Source organism: Myotis brandtii, unplaced genomic scaffold (genome assembly GCF_000412655.1).
Source record: "Myotis brandtii unplaced genomic scaffold, ASM41265v1 scaffold39, whole genome shotgun sequence".
NCBI lineage: Eukaryota > Metazoa > Chordata > Mammalia > Chiroptera > Vespertilionidae > Myotis > Myotis brandtii.
The window spans coordinates 3,481,620-3,500,566 of record NW_005364953.1 but is presented as its reverse complement, the minus strand read 5'-3'; the positions used below and the strand labels follow the sequence as shown (position 1 = coordinate 3,500,566).

The following is an 18,947-nucleotide window of genomic DNA, read 5'->3' as shown; positions in this document are numbered from 1 at the left end:
GCACTTCCAGGCCAAAGTTCCTGCAGCGCTGAGGCCCCGGCAAGGGGTGGATCTATCAGTTAGTTACTCTGGCGCTGCCCGCGAGCCTGCGGGAAGGGGGGGTGGGCTCTGTTACTCACGGATCTGCCGCGGGGATCTCCGAACTTTTGGTGTCCGCAGGTCTGTAGCTGTGGTCGCAGGTCTCTGTCCCCAGTGGCTGCAGGGTCCTGGTATGCGTCTGAGATCAGACTGGGTGGTGCTGAGGCCAGGATCCTAGTCTCAAGCAGCTCTGTTTCCCAAGATGGCGTGGTCGCTGTGCCTGGGCTGGCCGCCTAGGAGTGTCCGCGCCGGGAGCTGGACTCCGCCGCCTAAGACTGCCCGGTTTAGCAGCCCCTTAGAAGACCTGCAGAATCTAGCTGTCCCTAGCTCATACACACACACCACACACGTCCACACACTCCTCTATCACTTCCTTGCACTCTCACACTCTCTCCCTCCCTACCTTCCTGCTGGTCGCCATTTTTTCTCCATGACTTCGATTTTTAAAGCTTCATTCTGTCTGTAGTGTGGGGGAATGTGCTAGAAGGGACTAATGGCATAAGCAGTAGATCAATTGGGAGGCTATTACACTAATCCAGGTAAGGGATGATGACTTGAACCAATGTCGTAGTAGAGCAGTGGACAGGTATCATTGGATTCTGGATATATTTCACAGGTAGCTCCAATAGGCTTTACTAATGGATTGCATGTGGAATGTGAAAGAGAGGAATCCAGGATTACTTCACATTCTGTGGCCTGAACAAACAGAAGAATGGAGTTGCCATTTACCAAGATGGAGAAGACTGTGTGAGGAGTAAGTGTGGGGGTGGGTGGGAATCAGGAGCTCAGTTTTGAATATACCAAGTTTGAGATGCCTTTTAAATATCCAAGTGGAGATATTGAGATGGATATCTAAGTCTGTGGCTCATGGGTGAGATCTCTGCTGGGGCTATAAATTGGGGAGTTATTAGTGTTTAGACAAATATGGAGCCATGAGTTAGCATGAGATTAGATTGCGGTCGAATCATCAGTATATATTCATTTATAGTACGTTATCTGTTTTTCCTCTAATTATGCTCATCTTTGATATTATTTCAAACCAAAGTAGGTTTCTCTGTAGACCATTTATAGAATCTGTAGTTTCAGGAGTTAGTTTCTGCTGTGTATGTGCCTAGATTAGTGCTAAGTGCTACAGGGAGCGGGGGCATAAAGAAATATGAGTCTCAAATTCTGCCTTCAAGGACCTTAATATTACGTTAGGGTAATAAGACTTTGACTTGTGAAACTTCGTTCCTACCACAAAGCATTATACCACTGAATGCATAACAGTAAATCCATGAGCTTTATTGAGTGTTTTTGCCTGTATGTGTTTACTATACATGCAATAGAAATTTCAAAAAGTGAGGTACTCTCCATAATAGAGGTGCCACCACCTAGATGTCCATAGATTTCTTTGAAAAATATATCTGGTAAAAATCTGAAGAAGAAGAAAGGAGTCAATTTCACTGCAAACTAAAATAATGAAGTTATTTGTTTTCAAACTAGGGTGTTGTTTTCTTTTTGTTGTTGTTGTTTTAACATTGTATGAAAGGACCATGTTGCAAAATTGCAGCAGTGGATGAATATCATGGTCAAATAATGTAAAGAATGAAAAGTAGCACATTTTTTCCCCCAGAGCTTTAAACTTTTCAGATGACTTTGACATCTCAGATGACATTTGATCTTCTTGACCCTCTTAGGTCTGAATAAGGCAGATAATGCCTCGACTTGTCCTCAGAGCCTCGGTGGCTCCTAGCCCAGCATTCTGTGGGGAACGGGGTTCTTTCAGTGATTTATCATGAAGTTTAAAATTTTTATTTCTAAACCCAATTTAGATCCTGCTGTTGCTATACCAGTATACTCACCAGAAGCATTGTTTTCATCCTCTTGCTGCTATGAAGAACAAGAATTTACCACCACCTAACTCATTAAAAATGCTCTGTAAGCCTGAGGCTCAAAAGCCACAATATGAGCACAAAGAGCTCAGTGCCCCTCAAGGACACTATTTCATGAGCTCCTCTCACTCAGAATCCTTCCCTTCCTCAGAGCCTCTGTCTTAAGTGCAATATTAAACCAGAGGCAAGAAGGTTTTTTTTTTTTTTTCAGAAGGTAGATATCCTCCTGGGTTTCATTTCAAATATGGGATGTGCTGGGTTAATATTTGTATTCCTGGCCACTTTCAAATCTCATAATGTATTTTAATCAAACTACTGGCTTTAAAAACATGTACACACCATACAACAATGTTGTCTTTTATTTGCATTCCAATACAAATATTTTTGAAGTCGGTCTCTCTTTTACCTTTGAGTATTTTCTGTTACTGCAACCTCCAGCTTATTCCTAAATGCTTGACAATATATGCATATAACTCAGTGTTATTATTGCCTCCGGCTAGCTTCATGTCATCTAGTTTGTCTTTTGCTCCTCTCCTTTGATAGTATGATCAGGACCAATTGTGAATCTGCCAGATGCATTTCCTCACAAAAGGACAAATCTAAGACAGCTTGTGTTTTTCCCTCTGTCTTTCAGGGCTGCTCACATTAAAGGAGTTCCTCTTCCCTTTTTTATGAAACTGAGCTTGCTTAATCAGAGATGGAGCAAACAGACTGCAAACCCTACCAGCCTCTGTCTAAAGTCAAGCATGAAATGGATCTAGCTTATACCAGTTCTTCTGATGAGAGTGAAGATGGAAGAAAACCAAGACAGTCATACAACTCCAGAGAAACTCTGCATGAGTATAACCAAGAACTGAGGATGAATTACAATAGCCAGAATAGAAAGAGGAAAGAAGTAGAGAAATCTACTCAAGGTATGTTTTTATTGGATTTTTGTAACCAATATTATTTCTCACTGGGAGATGCTTGTATGTGCAAACTTATGTTTCAAAAACAAATTTGCTGATGTTAACTGGTTAATAATCCGCACTGCTTGCATATGCTTAGTGAATCTTTTTCACATGTCAGCCCAGCTGAGGTTGTAGGTCACATGTGCTTTTTACGGATTATGCGTAAATTTGGATGCAACAATCCTCTTATCAGAGCATTCGAAATTTGTCTAATCCTACAAATAGCCATTTACAGACTGAGGGATAAATAATTTGTAGTAAGATGAAAAGTAAACGGCCAAATGCTTTACAAGCCATTGGCTATATGGGACAAAGTTCTCAAATAGATATTTGGCTTCCAAAAGAGCTTCAGAAAGATTTGTGGAGACCACCAAACAGATGTGCATGCAGGAAGTCTTTCCACAGAGTGCTGAAAAGTTGTGCATCACAGTCTTTAAGGGAAAGTAAGACTTAGTTGGAATACTTCCTGCCACAGCCATATCCTTTGGATAGCCTTGGTTTGTCAATTATGGATTGACAAGAAAGTTTCTAATAAATAGAAAACAGGTAGCTAGAAATATGAGTTCCTTATTTTTTTAAATGGCTAGATAAGCAGTTTTAGACATAGCTTTTAACTACATAGGAAAAATATACTGACATTGGCATGTTACCCTTTTTCTTTTAAAGAATAAGTCAATGCTAAGATGAAAAAAGAGATTTGATTATCTAGATCTGTCATTCTCAAAGCGTGTAACCTAGGCCAGCAGCAGCAACATCACCCACAACCTTGTTAGAAATGCAAATTCTCAGGTACCACCCCAGACCCTGTAAAATGTAGTAATTACAAATGAAAACTACTGTGTTCTAATGATTATTGGGATTTCATACTAGAGGAATTTTAAATTGAGTTAAAGATTTAAGGTATTCATGCTAATATTTAAATATACATTAAATGTTTTTTTAATATTAACTATATTGCTCATTTTAAGTTCTTAACATAATTGGTAATAGTTTTATATCTGTTTTTTTCAAGTAATTCATTTTAATCTTCGCTATTGATTCAGCTACAGCCAGTGTAAATTTGTTACAAAATAATTGTATTCTTCTGCTTACATGGCAATTGGGAAATGTTTTCCTATGGGAATTTTTTTGGCTCTATTATGCTTTAAGAAATGTGTAGCTCCCATTAAAATATTTCCCTGTAAGTTTGTCTTTAAATAATATGAACTTACAGTTGTGAGTTGTAGGTTATGGGACTGGAGTACAGAGTGCTTGAACTAATATGTTTTAAGTTTAAATAAGAATATACTTCTAGTGATATTTCTAAAAATATAAGCAAATTTTTACTGAGTCAGTATGAGTTAGCCAGCCTCAGATTTTGTTTTGTGCATTGTGATCAAAATGAATTTTGGGAAGAGAGAATTTTATCTTCTGTGATGCCATCCTAACTTCCTTTCAAATAACCTATTATTACTCAGTTAGCTTTTATTTGGCACTTGCTATGTGTCAGGCCTTGAGTCAGAAGCTGGTGATGGAGATGACCATGATAGTTGCTGCTTGAAACTCATAATATGGTGGAGAAAATAGACATCAAACAAATCATTGCAATTAAAAGTCCAGTGGAAGAACATAGGAATGGGTTATATAGGTAGGTGATATTTGATCTAGATTTTAAAATGTGAAGAAGAGATTACTAGGAAAAGGACATTCCAAGAGGGTAGATTAGCAGGTGCAAAAACATAAAGCTGTGAGAAGGCCTGGAATGGTGAACATTTCAATATGGCTAGAGTAAGGTACATTGGAGCCAGATCATGAAAAGTCTTGCATGCCCAATTTAAGAGTTGTTTTTTTCTTTAAGTATTAAAAAAACTTTTAAGTGATAGGGAATTTCTTGATGAATTCTAATTTTTAGGATGAGAAGTGTAGAAAAGAATTTTAGATGTGTAAGCAGTGGTGTAGAAGATTGATTGCAATTGGGGAAAATGTGATGAAGGGAGACAATCTGTGAAGCTACTGAATCAGCCCAGGCTCAGAAGGTCTCAACTCTATCTGTATCAGTGGAGGTGGAAAAAATATTCAAGAGATATTAGTGTGGTGGCATTGATAGGACTTGGTAATTGATTACTTGTCAAGGTTGAAGGAGATAATAGAGAGAAGGATGACTCTAAATTTCAAGTTTGGGAAACTGGGAGGATGGCGATCCATTTACCAAGACAAGGAACATGGGGGAAGGAGTTTGAAGGGTAGAGAACAGGTTTTTTTTTTCTGGGCATGTTAAGTTTAAAATGATTGGGTGACATCCAGATGGATTTTCCCAACAGGCAGTTAGAAATGTGTATCTAGAGTTCAGCAAAGATCTGGACTGTTGATATAAGTAGATTTGAGTTTATTAGTATCTGATAGTAGGAGATGCCCAAGGATGAATGAGATTACCCAGGGAAAATGTGTAGAGTGAGACTAGAAAAAAGCCATGGACAAAAGTATGAATCTATCAGTCATGTACTGATATAAACACGTTTTCAACCTATTTAAATTTTTAGCTAGCACCATTCTTTCGTGCACTGACATGTAATGTAAACTAAAGTATAAAGATCCAGGAGGTCAAAGTCTAGAAACTGGGAATCTTATCTGCTAGTGATTTGCTGATTTTTTTATAGAGACCTAAGAAGGAAATATGACCTCTATGTGAGAGAAGTGAATTATTCTACATCAGGTAAAACTTTGGGCCCTTTGATTCTCTTTTTTGTAAGGTCCTGAATCCTCTTTGATGTTTTATTCCACATATTTACTACCTGTGAGTAAAAGACAATGTCCTTAATTTTCACAAATATATGTCAGTGTTAACATCTTGAATCAGCCTAGCTAGAGTTGAGCATGACTTAAAATATTGTTGAGTTTTAAGTCAGGAAGGAAGAGAACAAACATGTTGATTGGGCACCTACTGTAGTGCCAAACACTGTGCTAGATGCCTTTCAATCTTACTAGCTGTGCAGTCTGAATCAAGTTACTGCAGTTCTCTGGGCCTGTATCTCATTTGCAAAATTGACATCGTCATCATCATCAATACCATAATCACAATAATAAGTAAGTAAGTAAGTAAGTAAATAAATAATAAATCTTGCATAGTACCTACTCTGTTCCAGGTCTCTGCTAGGTGTTTTACATTTGTTCATAAATACCTTATGAGATATGGGATATTATCCCCAGTTTACAGATGAGGTAACTGAAGATTGGGGGGAAAGAACTTGCCAGAGTGTCTACAGCTAAGAAGTGGTGAGAATTGAGATTGAAGATAATTCTATGGCTCCAAAGTTCCCATACTTCGCTGTGCTACACTGCCTCCCATACCTACATTATGAGGTTGTAATAAGGCTTAATTGTGATCATAAGTGTGGAAGTGTTTAGGAACTCAATAAATGTTAGTTTCCCTTCATTTCCTTCCCCAACAACCTTGCCAGTCTCTGATGTTCCAATGACCAAGGGTTCACAAGGAGGTTTAAAAGCCTTTCCTTTCTGATTATCTTTATAAAAGGGCAGATGATATCCTATATAATTTATAATGAAAGATTCCTGAGTCTGGTTGTTAGTTTCCACTTTGGGGAAGAGTTACTGTGTCTAATTCAGGGCTTGTTTGGGGACAATATTAACAAGAGAAAATTTTTGCTTGATTTCATCTGAAAGTATCTTTATATTCTTATCATTATTTGCCAAGAAAGAGGCACCCCCATGTATACACATAGTGTTGGATTTTAAAACTGATTTTCTTAATTTTCAAAAGCTTTCAAATTAATAGATGGACACTAATCTAATATTATTCACAATTCTTTACTAACAGGATGAATGAGCCTTAGGCAAGCTTATTTCATATGATTTTTGGCAGGTGTCTAATAGCAGGGGTGGATTTCCTAGAGGCACACAGGCTAGCAATTGTTCCCAAGCAGCCTCACTTCCAAAGAAGGCATCAATTAACTAAGAAATTAGTGTAAGACAAATGAAAATATAAATATGTGGATATATAAACAAAGGATAACAATTTTAGCTATGAGAATTACCCTATCATTTTTATAACAGATAAGATTAGTTTTGATCATAGCCATTTTACTGAAAAGTAATTATGAATGAAAAGTCACCCATGCATAAAAAGATGAGTGGTGAGGATCTATTACAGATCATAGACTCCTGAGATACTACAGCTGATACAAACATTTCATTTCATTTCTCCCTTCTTAAACTGCTCTTTTGTGCTTCTCTTTCTCCTAATATGGGTTTTGTTTGTTTGGTTGGTTGTTTTTCATTATTACAACCTAAGCCTAAATCTCACATTATCGCCATCTGGTGGAAGAAATTTAAAATTGCCAATCTGTGTTTACCAAAATTACTTGGAAGGAAAGCTTATCCTGTCTTACATCCATCCATCTATCCGTTTTTTTCATTTACTCATTTATGCATCAAATATTCATTTAATGTCATCCATCCTTTTTTCATTTTCTTATTTATGTATCAAACATTCATCTAGTGTCAACTATGTTCTAGATACTTTGCTAGGGGAATGAAATTCATCTTGAAATAGACACATGTGACCACTATTTCCCCCCTCGTTGCCCCAGGCTTCATTCCACAGGTGCTCATACAGCATTATCACTTGAAGGCTCAAGGAGTAGACAGAAGCCCACATTCAAAAAGTACATTTCTTGATTTTTATTTCAAACACTTAGTTGTAGTAGAAACTATTGTTTGCTTATATCTAAACAGGTTGAATAACAGTTCTTACAAAAATCTTGAAAAAAGAACTCTTATTCTCAAGGTCTGTTTATATTACACCTGCCATCTGTGGTAAAGATCACAGATGGCAGGTGTAATATAATGTAGCATGGCCTTTAAAATGAAAATTTCAACAGTATTTGATCATCTGTGATGCATTTTCTGCTGTGAGCATGTTATACTTCCAGCATAAAGTTTCTAGCATAAAAAGTTATAATGACTGCCCAGAAAGAACTTAGACTATAAGGGAAAACGAAGTTATTTAGCACCAATTCCAATAGACTCATGTCTTTTAGCCAATATCATTTGTTCATGAAAACTTATATAGCATCTAAAACTGGGGTGGAATATTTATGGCACTTGTGCCACTGCTCTCTTTACCTGTCGCATGGTGAGCATCCTTAATCAAATCATGGTGCTCTTTCTTGTTGAGCCAAACTCACCCTCACTCTTATTAACACAGCAGTCCATGCAAGCATCTTCAATCAATTAGAGTTGGCAAGAGAGATGGAATCTATTTCCTATCTGTGACCTGTTTATCTTTGCCAAGTTCTGCGTTAAAATCTAAAGATATAGAGATGAATAGGAAGAACTTTTTGCTCTCAAAGAATTCAGTGTACATTTGGGAAGGCAGATTTAAAGCAACAACAGTGGTGCAATATTATTGGTATTTTGATAGCAATATCTGTAAAGTACTATGGGAGTCAAGAAGCTAGAACCATGTACCCTGCTTAGGGAATGATAATCCTAATATATAAAAACCCTGGGTTGTAACGACCGAGGCTCGACCAACCAGAAGTCAGTCTGCAGCAGGAGCGGTACCCCAGCACTGACTGCTGAGGGGACTGTGAATCAGGGCCAGAGAGAGGCCTGAAGAGAGAAGGGACTGATCCATTGCCTCTGTGGAAGCTTTTGATCAGCACTTGCCTCTCTCTCTCCCAGTCTGGCTAGTAGCCCTGCCTCCATTTCTCTCCAGGCCTCCACCCCGGCTGCTGGTCAGCCCTGCCTTTCTGATCAGGCCCTATTGATAGGCCCAGAGATGCTGACTAGCATAAAAACCAACCAATCAGAACCAAATGTGGGTGCTGTGAAGAACCAATGGCTGCCTAGGAGACAGAGCTTCTGACGCTGACTGGCATAGAAACTGACCAATCAGAACCAAATCTGGGTGCTGTGGGGAGCCAGAGCTGCCTAGGAGCTGGAGCTTTTGATGCTGACTGGCATAGAAACCGACCAATGAGAACCAAATTGGCCAGCAGAGGAGGGTCGTTGGGGGTGAGATCAGGCCAGCAGGGGAGGGCAGTTGGGGGCAACTAGGCTGGCAGGGGAAGGCAGTTAGGAGCCAGCGGTCCCAGATTGCAAGAGGGTGCAGGCTGGGCTGAGGGAAACACCTGCCCCCTGTGCACGAATTTCGTGCACCAGGCCTCTAGTCTATATATATAAAAGCCTTAGTGACCTTTACAACTGAATGACCAGAACGACCAGTCGACCAGTTGCTATGACGCTCATTGACCACCAGGGGGCAGATACTCAACACAGTAGCTGCCCCCTGGTGGTCAGTGGGCTCCCACAGCCAACTTCCTGCAGCCTGTCCCCCTGGCCGGCCGGCCCCAATCGGCCCCTGGTGCTAAATCATTTGTAGACAACCTGCTTCTGGGTCTGGGTTTCATACATAGCAGAGTAGCTCCCTGGCTGTGATATTGAAAGCTAGCCCTCAACACAAGGGTTTGTCTCGCTCCCATCCTCTCTCTTCCCCGGGGGCTGCCCACCCGCCATCGTGGCGTAGTGAAGGAAGGAGGAGGCGGGGAGGCAGGGAACCATGCGGTGGTAGGGCACTGACAGCAGCGTCAGTGTCCGTCGCCTCCTCTCCCGACCCCACCGGGGCCCTTGGGCCTGGGCTGGGATGGGGAACTGGGGGTGGCAGTGGATGAGGCCCCTTTCCCAGGGGGACCGAGGGCTGGCTCCCTCCTCAGAACTGGTGGCCAACCTCCCACGGTCCCTCCCCCCTGGCCGGCCAACCTCCTGCAGTTCTTCCCTCCCTCCCCTGTGCACCAATTCATGCACCAGGCCTCTAGTAATGGTTATAAGAAAAATACCTAACATTTATTAAGGATAGGCACTTTAGATGGATAATGTTATTTAATCTTTCTGATAATGCTATAAGGTTGGGATCATTATTATCTCTATTTTACATATGAGCAAAGTGAGGCAAAGAGATACTAAGTAACTTGCCCAGTATTATAGAGGTAGTAAGTAACAGGAGTGGGATTGGAACCCAGGCAGTCTGACTTTAGAGCCCACTGCCAGAACTACTGTGCAGAGACATGTAGCTCTGAATCCAGGTCTCTAGTTCAAGAAAATGGTGTGTATGTCTCTGTGTGTGTGTGTAGTTGGACTCCTCTGTAGATGGTTCCTGAAGCAGGTAGTAGAAGAGATCATCCAGTGAGAATATGTACAGTTTGAAATAAAGAGAGCCAAATATGGTACCCTGAGACACAATGGAATTTAAATTAGTAAGGAAATAGTAAGTAGAAGAACAGAGGTGGTATCGAGATGGCAGAGAAGAATCCAAAGGATAAGGTATCATATAAGCCAAAGAAGGAGACTTTCCAGCTGGAAGGTGTGACTAATATTGTCAAACACTTCAGAATCAACATGTAGGATGAAAATTGATGAAAGGCAGTAAAATAGGCAGTTTAGAAGGTCATTGCTGACTTTAGACTAGAGATTCTCCACTTCGGTTGGACATTAATATTGCCTGGGGTGTGTTTCAAATTCCAATGCCAAGACTGTTCCTCAGACCAAGTAAATCAGTAATTCCAAAGGTGGGTCCAAACCATTTTAAAAATTGCCTCAGGGGATTCCAAAGTGCCTAGAAGGTGGGGATTCACTGCCTTAGAGAAAGAAGCCAAATCATTAAGTTTTGAAGAATAAATACAAGTGAACGTAATGACTGGAATAAGGCTCTGTTGGCAAATGTTTCAGGATCTCATGTGGAATGGAAGTCTTTGAGGGTTTTAGTGCTTCCTTTGAGACAGAAAGTAAGTTCCTGAATAGAATGGCAAGAGTGGAAGTTCTTGTCTTAGTGATCTCAATTTTCTTGGATAAAGAAAAGACAAGGTTACCTTCTGGAAGTGTGGACAGAGTCAACAGCTTCAGATGAGTAAGGAGAGAGGTTTTTTTTTTACTGGGTCAAAATGGAGCTGTACATCTGAAGCTCAGATGAGGAGGGACTGACGATGGAGACGTGGGGATATTAATGACAGTAAATATGATTGACCATTATGTGTCAAGTACTCTGCTGGATGGCTACAGAAAGTTTTTATTTAGTCCTTACCATAACTCTATGATGGAGAGATAATCATTATGACCCCTATTTCATAGAGTTATACAGCTCAAGTAAATAGCAGAGCTAACATATAAATCCATGACTCTCTGACTAATGCCTGTATTCTTTCCCCTACATGATTAGGTGCAGCTCTAGTGTATAATGTCCACCCTGTGCTACGAACTTTAAATATTCATTCTAATTTGGAAAATGTGGTTTCCAATCAGAGTTGAATGCCAAACTGAAATTGGAAATTCTAAATTTTGGGGGTGCCAGTCTGTAACAGATTTAATGGAGATAGGATATGTACTTTGTGTGTTAAAATTTATTCTTCTAATGTAAAAGGGACTCTGGACTGTCCTCCTTATTGTTACCAGTAATTGTTCTAAAACACAAATCAGATCATACCAGTCTTCTGAAAATCTTTCAATGTCTCCTAATGCTCAGAGAAATGGTTCTTCACAGTGGGTGCAGAGGAGGGGACCTACTAAATGCTTTGAGAATCTGATAAAAGCTCTGAAACTTGTTTTCAGAAAAAAATGCACATGTGACAACATTGTTCATACATGTCAAGGGATGCAGGAAGCCCTTTAAGTCCTGCATCCCTTTTCCTCTTCTTCAGTTAGCTACAGTCACAATTTGTCACTTGTTAGATACCAATTCATTATGAAATTATAGGATTTACTAAAATGTGGTGGAAATAATTTAGGAAATAGATTCTTAAAACTAACTTTGGAAAAAATACATGGCTGCCACTAATTACAGACATATTACAAGAGTGTGGTTTTATATTTGACCTTCTCTCTCTAGTTGATGGATATTCTTTATCCCAGAATAGCTAGGTCACTTTCTCAGTTCTTTTACTGCACTGCTTCCGAGGCTACATGGCCTTCTGCTCTCAGTCTGAAAATCTCTCTTTCCTCTGTATCTCATCCCATTTCTACTGTGTATCCCTGAGCCCACTTTGCTTCATACAATGTTTAACCCTTTAATGCTTCTTCCAAAATCTAGATTAAAACCTGCACCATAGTATGGGGAACAATTCTAGTGTTATCTTCTTAAATAGGTCTTCATTCAATGGAGTTGCACATTTTCCTTTGAGGATCTACATAATTTCAGAATGAAAAGACTGGCTCCTGGCTAAGTGTCACAGAGATGACTATGTCCTGGGAAACAAAGTAGCTATCCTCTGTTCATTACATGATTTGGTTCCTCTCTTTAAATTTCTTCAGCTACAGGGCAGCATCAAAGGGAGTATATAGGTCTGGGATTGGGAAGAGTAGGTCAGGGGAGAAGCATCATTGTTTTCCTTTTAACTCTTTAGGGCCCATTTATTTTATGGTTAATACAAAAACTGGACAAGGCTAAGTCAGATAATTTGAATGACAAAGATAATGTGACCTAAACAGAGAAACTATTGAAGACTGATGAAAATGGGAGGTTGGTGAAATATAGAAGAAAGCAGCTGTTACACCTAAAACGTTAGTGAAGGGGCATGGATTTGGTTCAATAGACTCCCTGTGGCATAGTGAAGTGTTTTAGTTCATACAGGTGATTGAGACTACATCCATGTTACATGTTGATTCGGTTTTATTACCAAGACTTGAGCAAGAGTCAGAATTGGCATTTGAATATGTAGCTTTATATTTATGTGAGCAGTCAAAAGCAGTTTGAAATATGTGCAAAGGCATGACTATGAGGTATTGCCAACATGTCCTGTCAGGAAATCGTGCTGTCAGGAAACTGCTCTCCTGCTTTTTTGGTCACCTGTGATGCAGAACTAGCTCCATATACAAATAAGATCTATTTATTTTCAGCACTCTTCTTTCTCATTATAATTCTGCAAGGGTCTAGAGGCGACAGAAGATAAATCTTGAATCCCCTGGAAACTTGGAAATATTCTCATTTGAAGCCTTTATACCAAAAGCTGAGGATCCTGCCATCTTGTCAGCATAAACTGAACCATATGCAGTGCTATTTTGGTGCCAATCATTCCTGTAACACATGAAGTATTTAATTTTATTACTCTTGGGTTTTTAACTGTCTGAGCAAATGACCTCTAGTGTCTTTTATGTCATGTAAGAAAGCAGTTGGAAAGGATCTCAAAGGCAAAAAGAAAAAATTAATCAGGACATGCCCAAACCTTTTATAGAATTTAAAGTTTTGAATTAAGATTCATTTCTCTATTTTCAACTGAGACATTTACATGGCTCCCCTACTAAAGTCCAATTATGTCTCCCCATTAATGGTTCAAGTCCAGAGTTTGAACAATTTAAAAAATTATCACACTGACATACAACCAGGTTGAATGCTAACGTGGTTCAAACTAATCAATAAATATGGCCCCAAATCACCCTTGCAAATTGGATAAAAAGTAATCTGTGGTTTTGAAAAATGGGAGAGTCACAAGAAATACAGGATTTTATTGTATGGTTATATGCATACATATACATATTTATTTTGCATATTTTGTGCCCACCATCATTTATGTATATAATTTATAATTTTTTGTAAAGAAACAATGAGTTGGATCAATGTTTAATGGAATAGCTCTGTAAATTTTTTTCTATTGATTGAATTTTCTTAAACAAGACACACTTGTATATAATAATGGAGAGGCACTACAGAAGAGAAGTTATATGGAGCAACATCTAAAATTCATACAGGGATACTCCTGCCTCTTGTTTCTCCTGTAGGTTCCCACCCCACATGCTCTAAGCCCCACACATGCTCAGCAAGTGTTAGTGGCTGGCAAGCTATGTGTTTCTCAATTGTTCCCTTCAGACACTTGCATAGATAGCAATTAAACTGATTTTGAAAGCATTATAACTATAACACACAGCCAAGGCCATCAGTAAGCATATTCTTTCCATCCTCACTATGATTGGCAGGGCCAGTGTATCTGGTCAATGGATCATGGAATATATCTAATCAATTTGACTTAAAATACAGTTGAGTTGCTGTGCCATCTTTCATGCTTTTGGAAATAACTTTAGAGCCTGGATCAGTAGTTGGTACATAATAGGTGTTCAATGAATATTCATTGAACAAGTGAATTTATTGAATGTATAACACTTAGCATTCTCTTTTCATATATTAAATTTATAAGAGGCTCAAATTTGAATATTAATATTGTCCACCTTGATGCTTTAATAACCTTGACCCTTTAATAACACAGGTTTGAAATGCGTGGATCTACCTATACATGGATTTTTTTTCCAGTAAATAATGTAGATGTATTTTCTTTTCCTTATGGTTGATTTTTCTTAATAATATTTTCTGTTCTGTAGCTAACTTTATTATGAGAATGCAGTATGTAATGTATAGAACATAAATGTTTTAATCGACTGTTATTGGTAGGGCTTCCTGTCAACTGTATTTATTAGTATTAAGTTTTGGAGGAGTCAAAAGTTGTACATGGATTTTAATTTATCTTTATTGATGAAAGTATAACAGATGTCCCCTTTTCCTGCCATCGACCCACTGCAACCCGCACTCGCCACCCCCAACCCCCTAGGCCTACTGCACTATTCTCTATGTCTATGGGTTATACATATGAATTCTTTGGTTATGTGGATTTTCTACTGTGTGAAGGGTCACCACACCTAACCCCCACACTGTTCAAGGGTCAACTTTTTATCTCTTTTACTTTTTATAGAAAAATATTTGATAGTTTTAGTGTATGATACTTTGTTTGAATGGTTTACAGTTTTTACCACAGAATAAAAAATAAGTTTCTATAAAATGCTTATGCAATTAAGTATACGTTCAAAACTTTTTGAGTTAGCAATAGTTAGCCTAAAATTCATTGATGAAAATCTTGTCAAGATGTGTGTCCCTTTTTATTCCATGCCTTAGTTTGTAGAGTTGGGTTTGGATATGGAATTGATTTAAGCCTTTATGTGTTGTGCAGGAGGGTCTTATTTTGATCATTTACTTCCACTTCTGTTGTACTAGACTATAGATATAGACTCCATTGAAGAATTGACTCAATGAAGAAGTAGAGAACCTGAAATCTTGGAGGTAGCTTTGTATTGTTAAATATTTGTCTCATTCTTTTTTTTGTCTAAAGTTTTACATATGTCTCCCTTTTCCCCAATTGACCCCCCCTCCCCCAGCCATTCCACCCTGGGCAAGCCCCCACTGCCCAGTGTCTGTGTCCATTGGTTATGCTAATATGCATGCATGCAAGTCCTTTGGTTGCTCTCTAAACCCCCCCCCCCACCATTTGTCTCTGGATCTATTCTTGTTCACAAAATTATGTTAATCATTATATCCCACATATGAGTGAGATCATGTGATATTTATCTTTCTCCGACTGGCTTATTTCACTTAGCATAATGCTCTCCAGTTCCATCCATGCTGTAGCAAATGGTAAAAGTTCCTTCATTTTTATAGCGGCACGGTATTCCATTGTGTAGATGTTCCACAGTTTTTTAATCCACTCATCTGCTGATGGGCACTTAGGCTGTTTCCAAATCTTAGCTATTGTAAATTGTGCAGCTATGAACATAGGGGTGCATATATCCTTTCTGATTGGTGTTTCTGGTTTCTTAGGATATAGTCCTAGAAGTGGGATTACTGAGTCAAATGGGAGTTCCATTTTTAGTTTTTTGAGGAAACTCCATACTGTCTTCCACAGTGGCTGTACCAGTCTGCATTCCCACCAGCAGTGCAGGAGGGTTCCTTTTTCTCTACATCCTCACCAGCACTTGTTGTTTGTTGATTTGTTGATGATAGCTGTTCTGACAGGTGTGAGATGATACCTCATTGTCATTTCGATTTGCATTTCTCAGATGATTAGTGACTTTGAGCATGTTTTCATATGTCTCTGGGCCTTATGTATGTCCTCTTTCTATAAGTGTCTATGTAGATCCTTTGCCCATTTTTTGATTGGATCATTTATCTTCCTTTTGTTAAGTTGTATGAGTTCTCTGTAAATCTTGGAGATTAGACCCTTATCTGAAATATCATTGACAAATATGTTCTCCCATGCAATGGGTTTTCTTGTTGTTTCGTTGGTGGTTTCTTCTGCTGTGCAGAAGCTTTTTATTTTGATGCAGTCCCATTTGTTTATTTCCTCCTTAGTCTCCATTGCCCTAGGAGCTGTGTTTGTAAAGATATTGCTATGACATATGTCTGCTATTTTGCTGCCTATGGAGTCTTGTAGTATTTTTATGGTTTCCCATCTTACATTCAAGTCCTTTAGCAAACAAATTTTGAGTTTGTTTTTGTGTATGGTGTAAGTTGGACAATCCCATTTGGTTTGCACCAAAAAATTAAGATACCTAGGAATAAACTTAACTAAGGACGTAAAAGACCTGTACTTGGAAAACTACAGGACATTGTAACAACAGCATATTTAACAGATCTAGAAAAAAATACACCAAAAATTTATATGGAGCCAAAAAAGATCCCAATTAGCCACAGCAATCTTGACAAAGAAGAAAAAAGTTGGGAGGAATCACAATACCAGATATCGAATTATACTCCAAAGCTATAGTAATCAAAACAGCCTGGTACTGGTACAGGAATAGGAATATAGATCAATGGAACAGAACAGAGAACCCATAAATCGACCCAAGCCATTATGCTCAATTAATATTTGACAAAGGAGGCAAGAGCATACAATGGAGTCAAAACAGTCTCTTCAATAAATGGTGCTGGAAAATTTGGTCACATACATGTCTCATTCTTATCAATACCAACTGCCAGTGGTAAGTGGAAAGGGAGATATCTCAATTAAATCCTATTATTAAATTTTTGTTAATGAAGGTTATACTGTACTAATAAGATGATCTAAAATGTATATTGGTAACTTTTATTTGCATGTATTCAGTATTGTGGGATTTAAATTTACGTTTCAATATAAAGTTTGGAATGTATGTTGTTAGAATTATGCCTTCATAGGAACACTGTGAAGGTCTGTCGTCCTCATATTTGTAATCAGATTCAGCAAGAGTGCCATCTGAAGGTTAGAATTTTAACAGACTAAACAGACTCTCATAAGTCATTCATTTTCTTGGTAAAACTCTTGAACTTTTGCTAATATAACCCTTTTTGAAAAAGCTTTAAAAAGGAACACAATTAGCAGTGTTTATTACTCAGGTTCCAAACCAAAGGTCAAACCACTTAAAATTGAATAACAAGGCTGCCTAGGACCATCAGAGAACATGCCTTTAGGCAGGACCACACCAAACCCACCCCTCTAGAAATTACATGAAATTTGATTCTATTTCACTCCTATCACCAAGCTTTGGTGGTAGTGTGATGTGTTCATTTTTCCCTCATACCTTAGTATAGCAATTCTAAGTTTTCTTTCTATATACCCTTAAGTTTCACCAGTTTAGCTCAATAAGCATTGTTTTCCAGAGGAAGCATACAATAAGTATTGTTGGTCATTTATTCTAAAGGCATCAACAAATTTCTGGCATTTTTCTAGTGTTTGACAATGTTTACTGCTAAGTGTATTTTACCAACATTCCACAGGTAGCAATTTAAATCTCTTACCCCTTGTCCTGTTCTTGAAGATCATGGAGTATTATGAGACACCATTAATCAGTAACCAGATACTTTAATATAGTGCAGTATTTTGCACATAGTGGGCCAGGTATTTAACAGATTTTAATAAATTGAATTAAAATTTGCATATCTTTGTATTGATGTTATTTGTTGTTGAATTATTCTGGGTGGTATAATAGAAGGAATACTGAACTAGCAGCAATGAGTTCAAATTGCTCTTTTACTTAATAGGATAGCACAGTGTCATCAAAGAATAAGTGCTTAGTAAATATTTCCTGAAAGAATGAATGAATGACTTGAGTTGAATTCAGTGGAATCGAATGAAGCCTTGGGCACCCTCTTCTCTCTAACCCTCTCAGGGTTTCTATCACCTTTCAACTTGCCTCAAACATGACTCCTCTGAAGCCACTGTTTCTCCATCAGCCACTGTCCTGAAGCCTACTTTTCACTATCCCACATTCCACAAACCTCAATCCCTAATGCAGCACTAAAACTCCCTACCCTTATGTTAAAAAAATAACAAACAATAAAACAAAACCAACAAAAAGCCCTGCTCCTCTGTGGGATACACCATACAACTATACTTTTACCAACCCTACAGGCATGGTCCCTCATTTCCTTAAAGGTTTTGTGCCTGAGAAGTTTTTCCTGTTGATTCCAAATTTTGGTATAACCATGGGTTTATTTATACCAGCTTTCATTTGTGGCTGAACCATATATATATGTATATATGTATATCTGTATAAAGTGTCCCCTCAGGAATTCGACCAGGAGACCAGGAGTTCGATTGCTCGCTATGATGTGCGCTGACCACCAGGGGGCAGTGCAGAATGAAGGAAGGCCCTGGCCAGCAGCCACAGCTAGGGAAGAAAGGCCCCAACTGGCAGCCAGAAGGCCCCAATCGACCCTAATTGCCAACCAGGCCTAGGGACCCTACCTGTGCATGAATTTTGTGCACCGGGCCTCTAGCTGTTAATAAACCTCTATTTTCCTCTTCACCTGGCTAGGTCCTTCTCACACTGCAAGTCTTCATCTAGGCACTGCCTGCTCTGGAAAGCCTTCTTTGATCCTGTGCAATCTTGACTGGCTGCCCCTCCTATGTGCTCCTTCAGTATTCTGTCAAGCATGTCAAATGAGGCATGTGGCCCGCTGGTTGCGAGTTTGACATGCTTGCGTAGATACTCCTACCACAGTACCAATCTCCCTTAATTGTAATTGACTGTTAACTTTTTTGTTTCTCCAACTGAACTGTAAACTTCCTGAGGGCAGGGATTATCCTTTTCACTCTTAAAACTCTATCATATATAACTGCTTAAAAATATTTGTTTCTGCTCAGCTGGCCAGACTCAGTGGTTGAGTGTTGACCTATGAACCAGGAGGTTGCGGTTCGATTCCCAGCCAGGGCACATGCCTGGTTGTGGGCTCCATCCCCAGTGTGTGTGTGTGTGTGTGTGT

The 18,947-nt window shown here is 39.0% G+C and overlaps 1 protein-coding gene across 3 annotated transcripts in view; it reads left to right on the top strand.

Annotated features, from left to right (window-relative positions):
• The window catches only part of TENM1 (teneurin transmembrane protein 1), a 913,380-nt gene that overhangs the window by 292,287 nt on the left and 602,146 nt on the right, over positions 1 to 18,947 (top strand). For all 3 annotated transcript variants that reach the window (XM_014544957.1, XM_005872712.2, XM_014544958.1), the window contains one exon: positions 2,587 to 2,866. In XM_014544957.1, the coding sequence (XP_014400443.1) occupies positions 2,650 to 2,866 (217 nt within the window). In that variant the 5' untranslated portion in view covers positions 2,587 to 2,649. The remainder of the gene's footprint in view (positions 1 to 2,586; positions 2,867 to 18,947) is intronic.